The 22,631-nt window shown below is 39.4% G+C and overlaps 1 protein-coding gene across 8 annotated transcripts in view; it reads left to right on the forward strand.

Moving 5' to 3' along the window:
• TNNI3K (TNNI3 interacting kinase) overlaps window positions 1-22,631 on the forward strand; it is a 301,755-nt gene that overhangs the window by 273,518 nt on the left and 5,606 nt on the right. The window contains exon 24 of one of the 8 annotated variants that reach the window (XM_050766354.1): window positions 7,019-7,095. The exons of the other annotated variants lie outside the window; for them this stretch is intronic. Coding sequence (XP_050622311.1) covers window positions 7,019-7,095 — 77 coding nt within the window. The remainder of the gene's footprint in view (window positions 1-7,018; window positions 7,096-22,631) is intronic. 8 annotated transcript variants of the gene reach the window in all.

Raw genomic sequence — 22,631 nt, forward strand, 5'->3', positions numbered from 1 at the left:
ACCTTACTACTATGGGACATGAGACCTCGGCAGTAAGTGGCGTGGTCAGCCACGTTTAAAAAGAAGGACATTTCCACAGCTTGGTTGAGGATGGCCTAGAGAGAGAAAAAGAATGCTCAGTGGTAGAGGAAATCAGTTTAGTATTGTCAGAATCCGGCTTTAGTTAGTCTTGCTATTTTTAAAAGAGGAATGACAAGTCATGGCAAGTATTATATGCTACAAATGATAATATGGTATCCACTTCATATATGTAGAAATCACTGTATATTCCCCATCACTAATTCCAGCATTATTTCTCTAGTAGTAATAATGAATGTACCCTCATACAACCACATGTTTCCCCAACCCTTATTATAGCAAGTTAAGGCAGCTTACTTCTGGGATTTTTCAGTGTTAGAATATTCTACATAGATGAGATGCCCTTATTGCCGGTTCACAAAAATGATATCAACAATTGTTAACCACATGATAGACAGTATTTTCTCCAGCAACCTCTCTACAGAAGTCTAAAAGAAATATTTACAATGCATGCTCCCATGAGCATCATTATGAGAAAATGCTGGTAGTGATTCAAAAAAATAAAAACAGAAATATTCTTGTCCCCAGCTCCGTTGATGGGGATTATTTAATTTAACTTTTCCCCCACCCCTATTTCGGTAGATGCTGTTCATTATTATGTATTGCACAAATCATTCTCAACACCTGTGGGCACTTTCTATATGCAATATATCTTGTAGGGGTAACTCTTAAAAAAAAAAAAAGGTTAATAGCATTAATCCCATTTTACAGATGGGAATAAAAGACAACTGGTTTATTATATTATGTTAGGTCAGATAGTAAATCAATGCCCCATTAACATTCATTAGAATTTTCACTCCATCCAATTTCAAACTAAGCTTCTTCTTCCCTAAGGAACTGAATTAGTATCAAAAATTTTCTGGCATTAGCTCCTCACTGATTCATATGTCAAACACTCAAGCACTTATTTGAGCAAGGTACTGTGCTGGTGGTACCAGGCTGGATGGGAAATGGTAAATGGGTCAACTGAGCCAGCCCGTAGAAAGCGTTTAGAATCAGAGCAGGAGTTGCCTGTAATAATAATAGTTAGTAATAACGGTATTTATGGAGAGCTCCATATGTGTGGGCTGTGTGCTAAGCATTATATATAATCTGCTATGTCCAACTCACAGTGGTAACCTCAATTAGGTTCTGTTTCATCGATGAGGAAACTGAGGCTTAGAAAGTGTCTTGTGTAAGGAGTACAACTGGTAAACAGAAAAAGGATTTAAAACTAAGACGTCTTAGTTCATTGTCTCAATCACAAAGCCAGTGGCTCTCAAAATTGAAAATGCACCAGAATCACCTGGGAAATTTTTTAAGACACAAATTGCTGGGCCCACTACCAGAGTTTCTGATTCAGCAGGTGTGATGTAGAGTGAAACATTTGAATTTCTAACAAGTTCCCAGGGGAGGCTGATGTCCCAGGCATCACACTTTGAGAACCACTGCCCTAGCTAGTACTTAAAGTAACTCTTTGACTGTGGTCGGCATACGGTGGGAAGTCATTCAAAGTTTTTGAGGAAGTGGTGACCTCACCAGAATAGCACTTTTAGGAGATGAATATGGCAGCTGTGTGCAGGTTACTAGAAGACAGATGGTGGACCAGGAGGTTCCCAGGTAAGTCAAGAAGAAGCAGAGAAATGATAATAGATGTTGAGAAATATTGGCCCAGTGGAGTAGAAGAAGAGGGTTGGCTGATTGATGAAGGAAAAAAGAGTTGTCAGATGTGACAGTCTGCTTTTCAGTTGGATGCCTAGAAGAATTATTAGGTCATTAATAGAAATTGAAAGGAGTTCTACTTTTATATTTATTTTCATCTCCTGTTTCCACATAGCCTCTTACTGTTCACTCATTTCATTGTTTTTATTTATGAGATTTCCACAGCATTTTCATTCTTCTTCTTTACCTAAAGGGATCAATGTATCTAAAGGGCAGTTATAGACTCTTGGTCACTTCTGAGATGCTATTCTTACCTCAAGGATCTCTGATTCTCCCACCCCAATATACCTCCTTTTTAGGGTGGCTCTATGGCTCCCACTGCTTACAGATCTTAGTGGATTCTACTAATCGTGACGAAGCTTATGGTTCCCATGTTTTACCTGATACCTAGCTGGAGAGCACACTGTCAGTGCAGAGGCTTCATAATCCATCGCTAATAGTGTTTTCAAAACAGTATCTGTTTTTTAAGCTCAAAATTATTATATTAGTGTTTTGAACACATATTTTGCTTTTATATAATTTATTTCCATAAGTAAAGGATGTGTTTTTAAGACAACATTTACAAATATGGATTATTTAAGGAGTATTTAGTCTTCAATTTAAAACAAATTACCTTATTTTAAAAGTATAATTTTTTGAATTGATTTTTAAACTAAAATCATAGGAAAGCCAGAATAATGGAGATAAAAACTTCTAAGAATCTTTTTTTATAAAGTAAATAGTCTTATAAAATAACCCCACAGAATATATCTTTAAAAGAAAATTAAATTTTATACATGAAATTTTTCTAATGTAAGGACAAGTAACTGTAATGAAGATATGTTATAGTTAAGCCAAAGCTTTAAGTTTATAATGTGTGTCATTCTGTTGTGAAAAGTTCATTATCTATGCCTAGAATATATACATATATATGTGTGTATATATATATACACACACATACACACACACACACACACACACACACACACACGGCAGCAGAGGTGAAGGGAAGATTGAATAGTTCGCAGGGTCCCTGTGGCAGTGTGGAGGTCCTATCTGTGGGAGCAAAGATCCACCTTCTCTGCTCTGGATGCCCTGACTGGACAGAGTGTTCTTACAGCTATTTCTCCTTTGGGCACTGCCATTTTCTCTGTGTGATCTTGCCCAAGCTCATTTATATATTTAATTTTTGATTTCCATAGGTTTTTGGGAAACAGGTGGCATTTGGTTACATGAGTAAGTTCTTTAACAGTGATTTGTGAGATTTTGGAGCACCCATCACCCGAGCAGTATACGCCGAACCCAATTTGTAGTCTTTTATCTCTTACCCCCTTCCCACCCTTTCCCCCTGAGTCCACAAAGTCCATAGTGTCATTCTTATGCATCTGCATCCTCATATACCTTGATTATAAATGATAATTCAATTTTTCAAAAGAATAGACTGAACTGGGATCTTGAGTGTGAAATTTTAAGATATGGTATTTAAATACATGTACAGAATCGAAGTGACCTCGCCTCTGACTTTTCTGAAGAATTTGAGACTACCTCGCATGAGTTCCACCACCTTTCTTCCTCAGCCCCTCCAGTCTCTCTGTGACTCCATGGATTCTCCTCTCTTTACCTTGGATGGAGAAATCAACCTTCTCATTTCTGAGGCCCATCCATCCGTCTATTTCCCTGTTATCTCTTCTGCCTCTGGCTCTTTTTCCCTCAGTCCTTGCTTGTCTCTTTTCACCTTTTCCTTCCTCCCTTTCCAAAATTTTTGGAAAAACACCAACATTTTTGTCTCCCAACTTCAAAAAAATGGGAAAAATCAATCCTTCTTTAAATGGTAACTGTATGGTCTGCCTCCATTTTTAAGACACTGAGAACAAATGAGAAGGAAGAAGGAAGGGAGATCTGGGGCATACTATGTGGTATTTGGGACTTGGTCTATGTGGCCGTGATAAAGAAAACAGTCCCCTTTGAGTTGCAACATGTTTAAGCAGCTGGGGTGGGTGTAACAGGGCTAAGAGGCCCCTTATGAAATTTAGACCTGGTAGTTATATGTGGAGCTGACTCATCTTGGGGAGGATTGCTTGGAGCTTTAATCTGCACAGTTGTGAATAGTGGTGACATGGGAGCAGAGGTGAAGGGAAGATTGAATAGTCTGCAGGGTCCCTGTGGCAGTGTGGGGGTCCTATCTCTGGGAGCACAGATCCACCTTCTCTGCTCTGGATGCCCTGACTGGACAGAGTGTTCTTACAGCTGTTTCTCCTTTGGGCAACAGCTTCAACTTCAGAATAGTTTTAGATAATGTCCTCTCTCCATCACCATAGAAGTTTGTAGAGCTGATCTTAGGATATATTTGGAGGTTGTATATCATAGTGATGAGGAACATGTGCTCCCAGGAAGACTGGCTGGGTTCACATTGTGGCACTGCCATTTTCTCTGTGAGATCTTACCCAAGCTCATTCACTTCTTTCCAGTTGCCTTTGCTTCCTAATCTATAAAACAGGCATAATAATGATACTTACTTCATGGTTATTGTGAAGATTAAATGAAACAATCTATGTAAGTCACTTAAAACAATGCCTGGCACATAGTTACTGTTCAATAAATGTTAACTATTTTATGAAATATGTATTCTAGTACAATAAATCCTTACCTTATCTCTCTCTCACACACACATACATGTAAATGCTTTATGTATGTGTGTGTATGTATGTATGTGTGTGTGTATATATATATACACATATAATATATATATCTTCTTTGGGCAACAGCTTCAACTTCAGAATATTTTTAGATAATGTCCATATATATATACACATATATATATATATATGCAGTCAAAATTAAATGCTACTATTTCCATAAAGCCTTTTTCATTACCTTTCTGCCTTCCTTTATTAAGCAAACGATTGGTAAAGAGACACTACATTCCTAGCACGGAGGTCACAGTGTCAGCAAGACAGCCCCAGTCTCTATTCTCACAGAGCTGGTGAACAAGCCATTGCAGCAAAGCATGATACATTTATGATAAGAGGGGCACAGGGTCTAATAAATGAATACATGAATGAATAAATGTGTGAGTGAATGTTTCTTGCTATTTCTACCGAAATGTTAAGTGTTTTGATCCCTGAGAATAAGTCAGAATTTCTTTAAAGCCTGTGCAGGTCTATTCATAATGCCATTTCTGCTATGAATTATAACTACTCAAAAGCCCTGAGTGATTCTGGGGCTGCATCCAACTGTTGTTAATCTTCTAAACAGGTAACTGAGATCCAGGTAGAGTCAAAACAATTCAGATGAGGGAGATATATCAACATCCCTCCAATAATAGATGACGGGCAGTAATTACTATCTGCCTTATCACTTTTCCAATGCTCTCATGCTGATTCGCTGGCCAGGGATTGTTCTTTTTTTAAAAAAATCTGGTTCAGGTGCTATTGGAAACTTAATATAGCAGGTGAAGCATTCAGGCCCTTGATGAATCGGGGCCAGACGCAAATAGAAGGCTATGGACTCAAGGGCTTCAAAGAGAGACATTTAGTACAGATCTGCTCTTGGAGCTGCTGCTTGTACTTGCTAAGAGCCAGAATCCAAAGGAGACAGCTGCTGCAAATGAGCATAAATAAAGGCAGTGAGTTCCTAGCGTTCCTATGGGAACCTGCAGCAGCTCAGATTACCCGTTCCCTAGACAGGATTTCCTTTCAGCTTGGTGTCTCATATTAAAAGGTAGACCAAGGTGTACACTTCCAGAATGGTGCTTGGGGAATATTTGTAGTAGGAGTTGCATGACTAATTCTCCCCACACGGTATAGAAGACCTACTCCTGAGGGTATTATACATTTAAAAAGTAGCATGAAAAAGAGAGAATCTGTCTTTTTACCGCATATTCCCAAAATGTAAGTAGCTGTTTTTCTGGTCCCTAAAGTGTGTGTGTGTGTGTGTGTGTGTTTGTGTGTGAGAGAGAGAGAGAGAGAGAGAAATACCCCAGGAAGCAATCCCAGAATAACATGATTCATTTTCTGATTGGAATATTGATCATTTGATTCAAATCTGGATTAAAACTGGTGTATTTGTTAGGTTGAAAATCTGTAGTCTTTCTACCTTAGCCCCTGGCTTTAGTGGAAACTTTGCCTGTAGAAGGAATTTGAGATTAAACTGTGAACACTTACAATCCAGCGCTGCATGATCCAAAGCTTCAGTAGGTTCATGATCAGAAGCCTACACTTCTAACTCCAAGCCCAACTGTCCACTGGAAATTGAAGAATCCAAATTACTAATGAGGGGGGACACCCCAAGCATTCACTACAGCAGATCACAAGGTTTCTGTAACACAGCCGCGTTGTGGAACAGAAAAACAATGCGCCTCAGTGTGGGTTCTGTCTGATTCTTCTCTTCCCTCTTACTGGCCAGGTGACCTGAGGCAAGTTACCTGACCAATTTGCCCTTCAGTTTCTTCAAGAAAAAAATATATAATAATACTGATACCACAGAGGAGCTGGGAAGATTAAATAAGGAATTGTATGTGAAATAAATTTTCTAACACCTATTATTTCAGAAAGCACATCTATAGACATTAACTCACTTGATACTTCATATGGATTTGTAAAGACATGTATCATCAAATTTTGAGCATGATATTTGTGTTTTTCTATACACGTATCTAGGAGAACAAGCAATTCTTTTTTTTCCTTTCTTTTGTGTGTGTATTCAAATATAGTTGGCTGTTGTGTAAGATTTTTCTTTCTTTCTTTCTTTTTTTTTTTGAAATGTCCAAAGCAAGAACAAGAAAGAGAAAGAGAGAAAGAGATTGACTTAAAAAAAAGGGGGGGGCCTCAAAGTTGTAGACTCTGCCTGACCATTAGCTGCTTATAGTAATTTCAGTGAAAATTTAGACTTCAGCTCTGCCCTCTTTGTGAGTCTAGCTTTGCAGAGGTTGAGCTCCTACTGTATGCCAGGCCCTGACAGTTGGCAGTGTCTGGTCTGGCATACAGTAGGTGATCAATACATAGTTGTTGGTAATTGCTAATACAACTTTTGAGGTTTTCTTTGGTCTTGAGGAACCAGTGCCCTGTGGCATGTGGTTTGCTCTCTCTCTCTCTTTTTTTTTTTAAATTATGCTTAAGTTCTGGGATACATGTGCAGAACGTGCAGGTTTGTTACATAGGTATACATGTGCCATGGTGGTTTGTTGCACCCATTAATCCGTCATCTACATTAGGCATTTCTCCTAATTTTATCCCTCCCCTTTCTCCCCAACCTCTGACAGGCCCCAGTGTGGGATGTTCCACTCCCTGTGCCCATATGGAGAACAAGGCAATTCTATCAAGCCACAATTCCAAAGGCGTGAGTGAATGTGGAGTTGTTGCTTTCACCAAAAATTGTTTTTGCAAAGCATTGGTATTTGTCAAGAGCCTAACTGTGGCCAGCCGCAAACACAATCCAGTAATTTTGGTGGCAGTGTCCACAAAAGCTTCAGTGAATTCTTTTATGTGAAAAGTCTTCAAAACACAGAGTAACTGTGTGGCAATTACCATCAGAAGTATTTAGAGGCATTCTGAAGAGTGCATTGGGAATTTTAACAGCCTGATCTCTGCCCTATTCAGATGGTTATGGAAACATGCAAAGTGAATAGCTCTGTGGGCCTGCCAGAAATAGAGGGGGCTTGGCCTATAGCACAGTGCAAGTATTCTGCACCTGACACTGTGTGGAATCCCGGGCTGCTGTGGAGTTTCACTGGCTGTGGTCACAGCTGGGGTATATAGGGCCAACTGGTGACTCGCTATGGAATCTCCACACAGCTTCTCCCTATTAAAAAATTGTACAGGAAAATGCATTAGGAAAAGGTCACATAAATCTCTTCTGGAATGATGCTCATAAAAGATTTGTCATTTTTCTTGGTTCTATGGGCAATGGGCATACTTTAATCTAATGTATTCGTTCATTTAGCAAATATCTAAAGCTTTTACTTTTAGGCTCTGGAGATACAGCAGCAAATAAAACACACAAAATAATATCTTCCCTCATGGAGGTTTTATTCTAATGTGGGAGGAGAGTGACAGGCAACTTTTTAAAAAGTAAATTATATAGTATTACAGTAGGTATGGAGGATAGGGAGTGAAGAAAGCAATGTAGTTTGCAATTTCAAACAGAATGGTGAAGGAAAGCCTCACCCAGAAGATAGCATTTGAGCAAAGACGTGAATTAAGTGAACAAGAGAACCACAAGTCCCTGGGGAACAGCTTTGCAAGTTCTAGGAACAGCAAGTGCAAATTTTCTGAGGTGGGATTATGTCTGCAGATTTAGAGAATATAGCCAGGAGGCCAGATGAAGGAAAATAATCATGGGTAAGTGTAGTAGGAGATGAAGTAGGGAAGTAAGGGGGCCACGGCCGGGTGTGGTGGCTCACACCTGTAATCCCAGCACTTTGGGAGGCCAAGGCAGGCGGATCATAAGGTCAGGAGATCAAGACCATCCTAGTCAACATGGTGAAACCCCCGTCTCTACTAAAAATACATAAATTAGCTGGGCATGGTGGCGGGCACCTGTAATACTAGCTACTCAGGAGGCTGAGGCAGGAGAATCTGTGGAACCCAGGAGGCGGATGCTGCAGTGAGCCAAGATCGCACCACTGCACTCCAGCCTGGCGACAGAGCAAGACTCTGTCTAAAAAAAAAAAAAAAAAAAAAAAAGAAAGGAAAAGAGAAAAAGGAAAAAAAGAAACAGAAAAAAAAAGGAACTAAGGGGACCACATCATGAAAGGGGACTGGCCACTGGCAAGACTTGGAGATTTACTATGATTGAGATGCGTGCCACTGCAGGGGTTTGGGCAGAGAGGTAACATCATTAGGGTTGTTTCTAAAAGGATTGCTCTGGCTGAGGTACTTTGGGGCTGGAAGGAGAGGTTGCCAATTAATTTGCTCTTTTATACCTACTTTCTATGCATTCAATTATATAGTAAGTATTTTACTTAGCATGGGCTTTGAGCTGGATACTGGGGAAAGAGACAAAGAATGAAAGATGAGATTCTTCAGTGTGATATAAAACATGCTACAGAGGACACCTAACCAAGTGTTGGGGAAGCTGAGGGCTGAAAAATCAGTAGCATTATCCAGTGGAAGAGGGGGAGGAAAGAATGCTGCAGGCATACATGAGAATGAGAATAATAACAACAATAATAAGATAGCTAATACTGAGCACCTCCTGTGTGTTAGGGATTCTTCTAAGCACTTTGCATGTATACCATCTCATATAATTCTCACAAATAACTACATATGTGATAAGTATTGTTATTGTCCTCATGCAACAAAAAAGGAATGTGAGGCACAGGAAGGTAAAATAATCTGCTCAAGGCCAGCAGCTAGGAAGTAGAGATGCCCAGACTGAAAACTGGCTCAGTCAGCTTCACACCCCAAGTTCCTGACCACTTGGCCAACCTGCATAGAACATTGAGTCTGAGAGATGAGGCTGAAGAAATGACCAGGAGCTCAGTTCAACCAAATTTATTTTTAAAATAAGTGTTGCAAGTAAACTCTGTGTCCAAATGCCAGGGCTACGAGATAAGTAACAAAGCATGACTCCTATTCTGAAGGAATGTGCTTCTGGTGTGCCACATATTAAAGCTTAATAAATACCAATATAAATATGATGATGGAGGCCTGGCTGTGCAGAAGGCCACAGAGTACTTCTTACAGCATCCACAGTCATGTTCCTGTCAATACAAAAGCCAAGAGCAGCAGCTGGCCCAGCAGGAAGTGTCAAACCTTGGATTGCCCCAGGATTCAAAGAAGCATCACAGCACTTCACACTAGAGTGGGGTAAGAGCCCCCACATTACCGGCAAGAGAAGAGGTTTTCAATGAGAACAAGGCACCCCCACTACATAATATCATTTTTATTCAGGGTCTGACAGCAAAGAATACACAGAGGAGGAGAGGAAAGCTTTGGTGTTGTGTGATGAAGCAAAGGGTCCCAGAGGTTTGGTATACATTCACTTAAAACAAAACAAAACAAAAAAACATTGCTTGTAATTTTGCAACCTCCTTAGGGTATTTCAAATGGTTTGTGAAGATCAATGTTCTACATGTTCAAAGAGTTTAGGGAGTTTTAAAACCTTCCCATTCAGACTGGCTTGTCATAAAGAACAAAGGAACATGGAATTTCTTGCAGGGATCTGAATTCACACAAAGGAGCCCAGAGATCTAAAATCAACAAAGATGGCCTTTGAACTTTCCTCAATCCAATAGGGGAAAAGAATATGTATTGCTCTGTAGGCTCCAATCTAGTTGCTGCTTTTATCTTCCATCAATAAAATTGGTTTTGTGATTTTTATTTATGTAACTACCCAGTGGCCATGAGTATAAAGTAGTGGTTAAAAGCTTGGGCTCAGATGGACCTGAGTTCAAATTCAAGTTCTACGACTTATAACCTGTGACCTTGGCCATGTTGGTTGAGCTCTTCAAGTCTCAAATTTCTCAGCTATAGGATGAAAATAATAATATCATCTTCTTCATTAGGTTGCAATGAAGATGACGTGAGAATGCAATTTCTACATGTCTAATATATGGTAAACACTAAATCAATATAAATTGGGTATTTTTTCTGTTTTCCATTAGCTCATGCATTTTAGTCTTTAACATTCCTCTCCTAGGAGAAGCTATGAAAATCTAAGAAGAATGGAGATCTTACATTCACTGAGATATCATTGTTTGGCCCAAAGGTAAAAGGCAGCTTAGGAGAGCAACACATATAGGACTTCTCTGACACTCTAAAAAAGAGATTGGTAAACTACAACTCATGGGTAAATTCAACTCCCTGCTTGTTTCCTAAAGTTTTATTGGAATACAGCCACACTCATTTGTTTACATATTATCTATGTCTGTGTTTGCACTGAAACAGCAGAGTTGAGTAGTTGCAAGAGACCATATGGTCCACAAAGCCTAAAATATTTACTGTCTGGTCCTTTACAGGAAAAGTTTGCTGATCCCTGCCTGCTCTAAAAGCATAAAAATCTATATTTGTTCAAGTCACATAGCCCCAAAACTGTATACATTGGAAATCCATCTCCCTGTGGAAAAATACGAAGGCTACCTTCAGGTCACTATAAACACTTTTACTAGTCCGTGCCAGGTGCTGTGGGAAGTGCCAGGAACACGGAGACTCATACGGCTCATCCTTGAGCAGTGGCTAAAGAAATGAAAGGAGGTTCAGCAATGACCACAAACTTTGTTAAAAAGAATCAGAGTAAACAGACAAAGATAAACATGAATAAAATTGCAGAAGAGGAAACATCATTCATTCATTCCATCATTTGTTTAATCCATATTTACTGAGAAACAAGGCACAGGAGAAAATAGGAAACACAAGGTTAGATGAGGTGGTAAATGACAAAAACAAGTCTGCCATAAGAAGACTCTGAGAAATGCATTCAGCAGAGCTGAAAAGCAAATGTGGGGTTTCTAAGGCATGAGCAAAAAGGAGAACCAGAAGGCCACCATGGTGGATAGGGAGGGGAGACAGGGCAGAGTGGCACAAGATGAAGTTCCAGAACTAGATAGAGTCCAGGTCATGAGGGCTTTATCAGACAGGGTGTTAGGTTATTGATCTACATGTGTTGGTCAGCCATTGAGGGATTGTAATCAGGGAGGTGACATGATCTGATTAGCATTTTAAAACTTTCACCGTTGTTACTGTTTTTCCCTTCCTTTCCTTTCCTTTCCCTTCCCTTCCCTTCCCTTCCCTTCCCTTCCCTTCCCTTCCCTTCCCTTCCCTTCCCTTCCCTTCCCTTCCCTTCATGAATGATTTAGTCCAAAGTCATTAGACAGGGCTGAGTAAGGTGGACTTCCCCAGTGGATATGGAGCAGAATGTCAGAATCCAAGTAAGGTGTGGAGAATGTCTGTGTGGTGGATGGGAGTGATGGGTGGCACTGCCTGGCATAGGGTGTCAGAACAAAAGTGGGAGAAGGAAAGAGTTTCCACAGGAGGTTGGGGCTGCCCAGCCAAGGTGGTAGTGCTTAAGTATGGTAAAGAAGGTAGCCACATGGGAAAGCACCCTGGCATAGGAGATCAGAATCCAAGCCCAGGAAGAAGGGTATCTATGAGAAGGGTGGAGAGAACAGTGGCTCAAGTAAGGCCAGAGCCCAAGCATGGTAAGCAGGACATCCTACAGAGTAGTGCCACTGTGCTTCCATGCAGGCTAAGAAGGACATGGGCACAGGAAAGTGCCTGGTGGAAGGAAGTTGGAGCATAAGGGTAGTGAAGAAGGTGTATGTGTGGGCAGGCTGCCCAGTGCAAGCAAGGGACTGGAGCCTGAGCAGGGTAAGGAAGGCATGGCATAGGGACATAGTACAGTGCTGAGTGCTGGATCCCCAGGTAAGTGAGGAGCGGACCCACTTGGGGCAGGCAGGTGGGGAATAGGCGTGTGGGTGTCAGAACACATGAGAGTGAGGAAGCCTTCCGCATGGGTGTGGGATATTGGAGCCCTTGTGGGTAAAGGAGGATATCTGTGTGTGTGTTGGAGTGGGGAAAGGGTGCAACAGCAATGGGAGATTTGTACATTCGGGGACAATGATCAAATAAGTAAATATATTTAGGATAATGGGAGTTGGGTTTCTCACTGTCAGAGAATGGTGTTGTAAATATGGAGAGAATGAAAACTAGAATCCACTCGGCTTGTTAGTTTGGAATTGGAGATGTTGCTGGAAACTTATGCTTTGACAGAGTGAAGTCTAAATGTGTTTACACACCTATGTATTCTCATACATATGCTCTAGCTGTGCTTGCTAAATGAGAGGGCCTGGGAGGAGCGGCACTTCATCCGCAGGATCACACCTGGTACCTTGATCCTCATTTCCAAATACTATTATTTACCAAAAGGAAACAAGGCACTTGAAGAAATGACAGGCTTTAAGGCTCAGACAAGTACAAAACAAGAAAATAAGCCTGAAACATCTTGCACCAGAAAGTAGAGAGATACAAAGAAAGATGGTGATATATCAAAGGGATATAGCAAAGGCACCCCAGGTGGACAACTATGAGTTAATTTGACTATCAAAATAAATAATGACAGGACATCAATAAAATTATAACTGTAAGTTCATATAGATATAAATAAATGATAGAAGTAAATAAAATTTGTCTGAGATGCAGAATATTTATATAGTCTGAAAGTACTTCCTCACAAAATACTTATTAATTACAAAGAGAAAAAGAGTAATTTTATACTGTGGAAGCCTATCAGATATCACTCAATCAAGTAATCAAAATTAACAACACAATAATGAGACAAATCAAAATGTGATGGGACACAACGAAAGAAACAACGTCACTTCTGTGATACTTCCCTCCGAAGATGCATAATTTCAATCTAATCATTAGGAAACCTCTGATAAAACCAAATTGAAAGACATTCTGCAAAATTACTGGTTTGTCATCCTCAAAAATGTCATGGTTATGAAATTCAAGTAGAGACTGAGACCATTTCAGACGGAAAGAAAATAAAGAAACATGACAACTCAATGCTGCATGTGATTCTGAATTAGATTCTTTTGCTGTAAAAAGCATTATTGAGATAATTGGCAAAACTTGAATGGCGTCTGAGGGTAGATGGAAGAATCAAATGATTGTATTGTGGTTATGTAGGAGAATGTCTTTATTGTAGAAATACACTAAAGTATTTGGGAGATGATGGGCATTAGATTGGCAACTTACTCTCGAGTGGTTCAGAAAAATAAACACTGTATACTTGTGGCAACTTTTCTTTATGTTTAAGAGTTTTTAAATGAAAAGGTTTTTTAAAGAAAGTTCATATATTCACTTCAGACATTTGATTCCAAAGTCTTTGCACATGCCCCTACCTTGCTCTATCCCTGGATGACTCCACCCCTTGTGAACCAGGGTTGTTCTTCATTTTCTCTGCATAAGGAGAGTGTCTTTAGAGCATGTCCCTTCTTCTCCTGTGTTGAAGTTTACCTGTACATGTCTATGGGGTTTTTTCTTGTTTTGAGGCAGGGTCTCACTCTGTCACCCAGGCTAGAGAACAGTGGCATGATCACAGCTCACTGCAACCTCTACCTCCTGGCCTCAAGAGATCTTACTGCCTTGGCTTCCCAACGTGCTGGGATTACAAGCATGAACCACTGTGCCCAGCCATTATGTGTCTACATTTCTATTTACCCCAGAGGGTAGGGTCTATGTCCATCACACTCATGTCTGCATTCCTAATACAGAGCACAGCTCCTGGCATTGTGCTTGATAAAAAGTCACGGAAAAAGGGAGAGAGATAAGGATATAGACATCACTTTGAGAATCACTTCTAGAGCCAACAGGTTTAAGTTGGAAAAGATTTAATAATTGCCTGGCCTAGGTTTGAATTACAACTGAGTTATCTTAGATAAGACATAGACTCTCTGAGCCTTGGTTTCCTCATATATAAAATGGGTTGTTAGGTGGGGCAAATTTTGTAAGTTTTGTAAAGCATCGAGTAGAGTCCCTGGCACTTAGCAGGTATGAAACAATTTTGTTTTCCTACTCTCCTTAAAAATAAAAATAAAAATCATCAAATAAAACTAGAAGATCAGAATTCTAGGTTATATTCTCTATTTCACTACAGCCTTACTATATGAACTGGAATAGGTTACTTCAATTCTCAAGACCTCAGTTTCTTTCCTGGTAAAATGGTAGGTGAGAAAATGAGGAATTAAGGAGTAGGCCTTATGACTGTCATGCTACCAAGAACCCAAGAACTCAAAACTTTTTTTTTTTTCTTTCTGAATGATAGTATAGAAGCGGAGGGCTATGAAAGATTTTGCTATAGAGGATGTTCCTCAGTTTTAGCAGTCAAGGCGTGCAAAGCGTGCCTCCTAATGGTTTGTACTGCTGACTCATTTATACCTGCTTAAATTAGTAGGTAAATTGATAGGTGGTAGAGTTGTCAGGTTACTGTTGAGCCTTTTAATAATTTATGAGCCATCTAGGAATTAATACACACTTTAAGTTCTCACTGCATTTTTCCTTATTCATAATTCTTTGCCTAATTGCTTTTTCCTTTAAAAATGGGGGAAGCTGAGACCTTGGATATTTGCCTAATGGCTCAAGCAGAACCATGACCTGGTTGCCAAGTCTTTCAGTTCTTTTATAGCCTGGGGACATTTGCCATTGAAAGAAAACTGATGGGTTTGATATTCCTGAAAGAGATATTTTGCACTGACCTCTGGCCACATTAAATGCTTTTGCCCTTGCCCATTCACTGTAATGGGAGCAATACATTTGTTTCAATTTAGGACATTGTCAAGTAGGAAATATTGACAAAAACAAAATAATGCTTTGAAAACAGCCAGGATGAAATCATGAATAAATAAACATGTTGAACTTAACTGATAAATTAGCAAATGGTCATTCATAAGAGTCTGACTGGACCATTTCAAAGTTAGGCCAAATAAATTCCTGTCTCTAATAGAAATATCATCTTACTCTTTAGGCCAGAGGAAAGGTGGACTGCATAGAAAGACACTGCAAAGCATAGAAAGGCATTTACCTCGTCTGACAGATCTGTTTTAAATAGATCTATTTGTTTTCAGCTAAATGCCAAAAGGATGAGCCAGATGACTCTAGTAGCCTTTTCTATGGCAAGACATTTATTATCCTTGTGTAAACACCTTTATTAGGCATCTCAGCAAGCTGGTTCTCCACCTTTTCTTTGTATTAGTTCCTTAGATTGGGGCAAAGAACTGAAATTATGTTCAGGTATTATTGTATGTGTTTCCTTTTGAGTATAAGAGATAACTTCTGACTTGGAGATATTCCTCATGAAGAAGGGGAGAAGTGTGCATATGGCCATTGATCCTGGTGCTAATATTATCACATAGGTAACACTGTTATGACACATGGCAATAAACCACAAAACATGTTTGCAAACTTGTGAGGCCTTAAGTGGTGTTGCCTTATTAAAAATCCAAATGGCTAAATCTTCCGGGGTACAGGTAGCCTGAGGGCATTATTGGCTGCATAAAAACTAATTGGACCAATTTGAATGGAAGAAAATTTTGCCTGAAGTCTTTAATCACACTAATAACCTAATGGTTTTCTGTTCTACATAGCCCAGGCTGTGTTTAGGAAGATGAATCCATGCATGCAGCTTAGAAAATTTTACGAAAGATCAGAGGGTTGAGAGGAATAATAAATCTCTCATTTAGAAAGTTTAGTGCATGTGTATCTCATGTTTTCGCATCATAGCAAGGTAACAGCAAGCAATTGTTGAATAAAGGAAAGTATCATTTTTTAAAGATCAAGCAAACATGAGAAAGCTGATTCTGATTTTGCTATGATTATAAGGAATGTTTCTCTAAGAAGAATTTGGTGTTCATCTTCATATGCACATAATCCAAAACTCTGTAACTTATTATCAGCTCTGTAATTCAATGAGCTCTCCAAATGGTAACTGAAGAATAGTTTGACATGTGCTATTATTAAATGGAGTGTGTTTTAGTAGAAAGAGTATGGAATGAAAGTCTGAAAAACTTCTGTTCAAGTTAGGTTTTTGCCTCTGGCTAGCATTGTGAGTTTCTGCAAGTCATTCAAACTTTCTGAGCCTGACTGTGCATCCCCAAAACGCAGGTGAAATTAATTCCTTCCCAGACACCCCACAGGGGTTTTGTAAAAATGTTACAAGCTAGTCGATAGAAAAGTGTATGCAAGCTATAAAGCCTTCTACAAGTATAAAAAATTATTATTATATCATAGTCAAACTTAATGTTCTAGGTCTCTTTATTTTTATTTAATTGTTTTAATTTCACTCTTACTTTCAAGCCATGTAAAATAGTATACATCTATTATAATTCATCAAATCAAAGTTCCCAAGTTTGCAAAAGCCACACTCAGAAGAACGTAATTTTAAAAAATGATTCCTTTTGGACTGCATATCCATCTGAAGTCTTCTTTGGAATGCAATTCAGTCAGAAGCAATTGTGGCACTAGCAAATATTCTGAGAATTCATGAAATCCCACAGCCAAAACCACGATTCATTGCTCCAATACCAAAAACATTTGGCAGGCTATAGTTTGGAAGCCACAACACTGTCTATTTTCAAGGCTCTAAATGGGGCCATTTGGATTCATTGTAACACTGCCTGGTCCCACCACACTAAAGAGATGGCACCAGAATTCCCCCGTCTCTTCAGACATTATTTTTGTATTTCTTCTTGGGACTTGCTTAACAATATATCTCTTTGGATTAAATTGCATAGAGTTTTAGGAGTATCTCCTCTATCCTGTAAGCATTGCAACATGAATATTCTACAAATTTCTTTTATATAAGAATTCTTGTTAAGCAACTCTGGATTTCCTAGTGCCAGCCTTACACAACCTGTCATTCAAATCCTTAACGATGCGTTTATGTGAAAGTGGTTTCTCTACAGTTTCCTTTGCTTCATTTTAAATGCCAATGTAGTTCCTCCTTTGAAATGGAGCACTAAATGCAATGGTTCCTTCAGGCATATAGCATGTTTCAGTTACCATTTCAAATGAAATGTATTTAGACAAAAGCTACTAACAGCACGCTGAGTAGCAGTGGTAACGTATAGCCAGATGCACTGTGGCATGTATGTACAAATCAGGCATTCAGCCCTGGCCAAATGTTGGACATGTCAGATAAGGAAGATAAAAGTCTCCTGCCTAAATGGGGACTGTGTAATCTCACTCTGCCTTTCCAACATGCCAAAGCTAGCTTCTCAAAGTCTACATGATTCACGAATGCCTTCTAAAGAATCACGTGTGACCAGGCGCTGTGGCTCACACCTGTAATCCCAGCACTTTCGGAGGTCGAGGTGGGTGGATCAACAGGAGTTCGACACCAGCCTGACCAACATGATGAAACCCCATCTCTACTAAAAATACAAAAAATTAGCCGGGCATGGTGGCACATTCCTGTAATCCCAACTACTTTTCTGCTGACGCACAAGAATTGTTTGAGTCTGGGAGGCGGAGATTGCAATGAGCCGAGATTGCACCACTGCAATCCAGCCTGGATGACCAAGAGAGACTCCATCTCAAATCAAACAAACAAAAAAAGAATCACAGAATGTAAGAAATGGAGGAATCTGGAACGTCACTCGTCACATCTTGTGACCTCCAGGTAGGTGCCTGGATCCCTCTACAGCACCTGGATCCCTCTACAGATAGGTGCCTGGATCCCTCTACAGCCAAGAGGTGCTTCAGTCCTTAGCTTACAGACTTCTAGGGATGGAGCAGTATCCCCTACTAGAACAATTCAATCTATTTTTGGACAGTTCTAATCTTAGGAAGTGCTGTGTTTTGTTTTAATTGTTGTCGATGTCTAAGGCTCAACTTAACTCTGTGGGAATGTCATCTATATGAAATGCCTTCACCATTTGAAGACTGTGTCAATTGTGGATATTCAGTCAGTCACAATTCAGTCTAACCACTTGTCATCTGGCACCGATCTCCCCTTCTTACTTACAAAGCAGTCAGGAGTAATTCTGTCCAACACTCTGCTAGAATCCAGTTGTATGTTCTAGCCTATTGATTTCCCCTTTATATTTATCTTCACCAAAAATATAATAAAGTAAATCTAGAATGATTTTCTTTTCTTAATGTATCCATGGTAGCTCCTAGGAATCAGTATTTTTCCAAGAGTGTGGAAAACTTCTGTTTAAATCATTCCTTTCTGAAGCTTTGCCTATAATGTACATTAACTCACTAGCCTAGTTTGTAGGCTCTGTCTTACTCCTGCTTTGGGGAGTTGAGGCTATATTTGGATATATTATTTTCTAGCACTTTTCCTATTATTCTTCACTCTTCTGCCATTAGTTTTAAATGCCCTGGTTCCTGTCTTTACCCAGGGTGCATTAATTCATTCACAGACAATGTGACCATTTGCAAACAGGCTAGTTTGTTCTGACAAGCTATGGCCTAAATGGCATGCACACTCCAAAATACAGTTTACATATTGTGGATTTGAGTGTGAACTGGTCTAATTGGCAGATGTTCACTAGGACATCTATACCCCTAAAGCACGAATTAATTAGTAAAAATATTTTTTAAAAAATTTGGTTCTATTCTTCATTTTAATAAATTATTCATATCCTAATGTACCTTTATAAAAACAGTGACTGATGATAATGTTTATATTTATGTATACATCATGGAGCTAATTTGAATTAGCACTAAAATAATACATACTAATATAACATGGTAGTATGCAAAAACTAACCTAAAGACTGTTACTCTCTTTTTATAAAATAAAGTTTTATTTTACATGCACAAAATTACCCATATAGTAACTAGTAATTCATATATATGGCCATCTGTGATATAGATCATCATTTTAGCATAAGGAAGACTACCTAGTTGACCAGCAATGTTGAAATACTTGCAAAATTGAGTGCTTTCCTTACCTGTCATTAGTTCGCATTTACTTTTGTTGAATTCTTGAGGCAGCTGCATCGCTGTAAGTTCCTTATTTTCACTGACCACAACTTCAGCAAATAGAGGTCCTGATGTATCTTCTAAACCCGGGCATCTGTGAAACACTTGCTGAAGTCTGGGATGCGCATGGGTTGAAACAGCTAGTTCCATTGATCAGGGTCTGGGTTCTGTTTTGTTTGACCTGGCCATGGGTAGCTTCCATCTGTCTGTCATCCTAGAACAGCATCTGGAGCCAGACTATGTGGTATCTATCTCTTGGGCAAAAAGGTTAAGTCCCCTGACATGGATTGCATTTAGCAACTGAACAAACAGAGCAGCTTGGATATGAGCTTTTATTTAGAGGAAACCAGATAGCCATTTTGGTGATAAAATATTGATTTCCTATTATCTTGTGTTGCCAAGACTACTGTGTATAGCACATTTCTTAAAAGGAGATAGAGTTTTAAAGAAGTTAGGTCTTATTAATAAGGGAAATTACATTTTGAAAAATGTCTTGAGTGATATTCTATTGCCATGTTTAATGTTGATTGAGAACACATCATGTCCCATTTAAGTCAATACTTTGTCTTTTTTTTTAAGCATTGCTTTCTTCTAAAAAAACAGCGTGTCGCCGGGCGTGGTGGCTCAAGCCTGTAATCCCAGCACTTTGGGAGGCCGAGACGGGCGGATCACGAGGTCAGGAGATCGAGACCATCCTGGCTAACACAGTGAAACCCCGTCTCTACTAAAAAATACAAAAAACTAGCCAGGCGAGGCAGCGGGCGCCTGTAGTCCCAGCTACTCGGGAGGCTGTGGCAGGAGAATGGCGTAAACCCGGGAGGCGGAGCTTACAGTGAGCTGAGAGCCGGCCACTGCACTCCAGCCTGGGCGACAGAGCGAGACTCCCTCTCAAAAAAAAAAAAAAAAAAAAAAGCGTGTCTACTCTATAGCTTAAGGAAGTGAGGCCAAAGACGCAGTCATTTTTAAGGCAGGTAGAAAAAATTAATCAGTGTGAACTGATGTTAGCTTTCAGGAAAATCTGATGTCTTTAAATGAACATTTTGTAATAATCTAATTTTATTTAATTTAACATACTTTTATTTTAAGTATTTGCAAAGTATTGGCTAACCCCTGTGGGAAATCCAAAGATGTCAGACATAATCTCTGACCTCCAGGAACTATCTGTCTAAGAAGGTTCACTAGCATACAAATACAGATAATTCTACACTAAGGCAGACTCTGATGAGTACTGTGTAGAATTATCAGGTTCTAGAGGGATATGGAAGAGGAAGAGGTTAATTCTGACTGGGAGTTTTCAAGAGGGCCTCAAGGAAGATGCCAACTTTGAGTTGGACCTTGAAGAATAATAAAAGTAGGTAACATTTATTGAATGCTTACTAAATTTCAGCAATGTTCAAAGTGCTTTAAACTTATTAACTCTTTTTAAGTCTCATGATTAACTTTATAAGCTAAGTCTTGCTATAATTCCCATTTTATAGTTGCATCACTGAGGCATAGAATGGTTAAATAACTTGCCAAGATAGTAAGTGATGGTGTCAGGATTCAAATTCAAGGGGTCTGGCACTACAATGCTCATTCTTAACCATAGTACTATACTGCTTCCTGTCAGGGATAAATAAGCATATTCAAGCAGTTGAGAGCAGCTCAGCCACAGTCATAGAGAAGAGAAAACTGAGGAATGTTTGAAAAATTCAGTTTATTAGTCTGGCTTGAACTTGGGCAAAAAATGTGTTGAGGAATTGTAGAATACAAGACACAGAGACACATGTAGGGCTATAGAGAACTTGGTATATCGGCTTGGGGAATTGCAGGGGAATGCTGTGGTAAGGTTTTTATTATAATAGGACCCTTTAGGGGGAGTACTGAATGACTGGGGAGAGAATGTCATTTAAGGATCTATTAATTCTATTAAATGCTCCAAAAACTCTTTGTTAAGCTTCTCTTATGTACCAGGAACTGTTCTGAGTGTTGAAGATACAGCAGGGAACAAGAGAGACAAGTCCCCACCCTCATTGTGTGGAAAGAATATGGAGGGTATATAAGTAAACAGATAAATAAACAAGATAATTTTCTATAGTTCTGAAAGAAGGAAATAAAGGGATGTGATGTGATAGAGAGTGGCCATGGGCAGAGGAGTATTCACTCAGAGTGGTGGTCAGGATCTGTGACTGTCCCAGGCCTGAACTGAGGCCTAAATGGCAGAGGAGGCAGTGATAGATGAAGGCAGGGCAAGTGTTCAGCAAAAGGGGATTTGCATTTATTAAGAAGAGCATTACAAGAAGAGTTAACAAATGCAGAAGCTCTGAACTGGGAAAGAGCTTGGAGGGTTCAAGAGGCAGAAAGAATGCCAAAAAGAAGTATTTAGCAAAAGATGATGGAGAGGGGAATGGGTTGAAGTTTGAGAAATAGGCAGGACCAGGACCTTGTAGGTAGAACATTTGTATTTTATTCTAAATGAACTGGGAAGCCATTGAAAAGTTTTCAGTAGGTGAATGACGTAATCTGTTTTATATTTTGAAAAGATCACCCTGGATAATATATGAAGAATGGACAATATAGAGACAGAAGTGAAAGCAGGAAGATCAATTAGGTGGCAAACTGGAAAAGCCCAAAGAAGAAAAAGATTAGTCTAGGCCTTGAGGCTGGAGAGAGGTGGATAGATTAGGATTATGTTTTGTAGGCTGAGCTAAAAAACTTGAATTGAGGGAGAAACGTGAGAGAAAGATGCTATTACAAAGGATGACTCCAAGAATTTTGGCTCAAGGTAACTGAATGATGTAATACTAGTAACTGAAATGGAAAGAACTGGCTTGAGGGCTGGGAGAATTAAGAGTTCTTCTACACCATTCAGGACATAGGCATGGGTAAGGACTTCATGTCTAAAACACCAAATCAATGGCAACAAAAGCCAAAATTGACAAATGGGATCTAATTAAACTAAAGAGCTTCTGCACAGCAAAAGAAACTACCATCAGAGTGAACAGGCAACCTACAGAATGGGAGAAAATTTTTGCAATCTACTCATCTGACAAAGGGCTAATATCCAGAACCTACAAAGAACTCAAACAAATTTACAAGAAAAAAACAAACAACCCCATCAAAAAGTGGGAAAAGGATATGAACAGACAGTTCTCAAAAGAAGACATTCATACAGCCAACAGACACATGAAAAAATGCTCATCATCACCAGCCATCAGAGAAATGCAAATCAAAACCACAATGAGATACCATCTCACACCAGTTAGAATGGCGATCATTAAAAAGTCAGGAAACAACAGGTGCTGGAGAGGATGTGGAGAAATAAGAACACTTTTACACTGTTGGTGGGACTGTAAACTAGTTCAACCATTGTGGAAAACAGTATGGCGATTCCTCAAGGATCTGGAACTAGAAATACCATATGACCCAGCCATAGCATTACTGGGTATATACCCAAAGGAT

The sequence above is a fragment of the Macaca thibetana genome, chromosome 1 (assembly GCF_024542745.1).
Source record: "Macaca thibetana thibetana isolate TM-01 chromosome 1, ASM2454274v1, whole genome shotgun sequence".
Lineage (NCBI taxonomy): Eukaryota > Metazoa > Chordata > Mammalia > Primates > Cercopithecidae > Macaca > Macaca thibetana.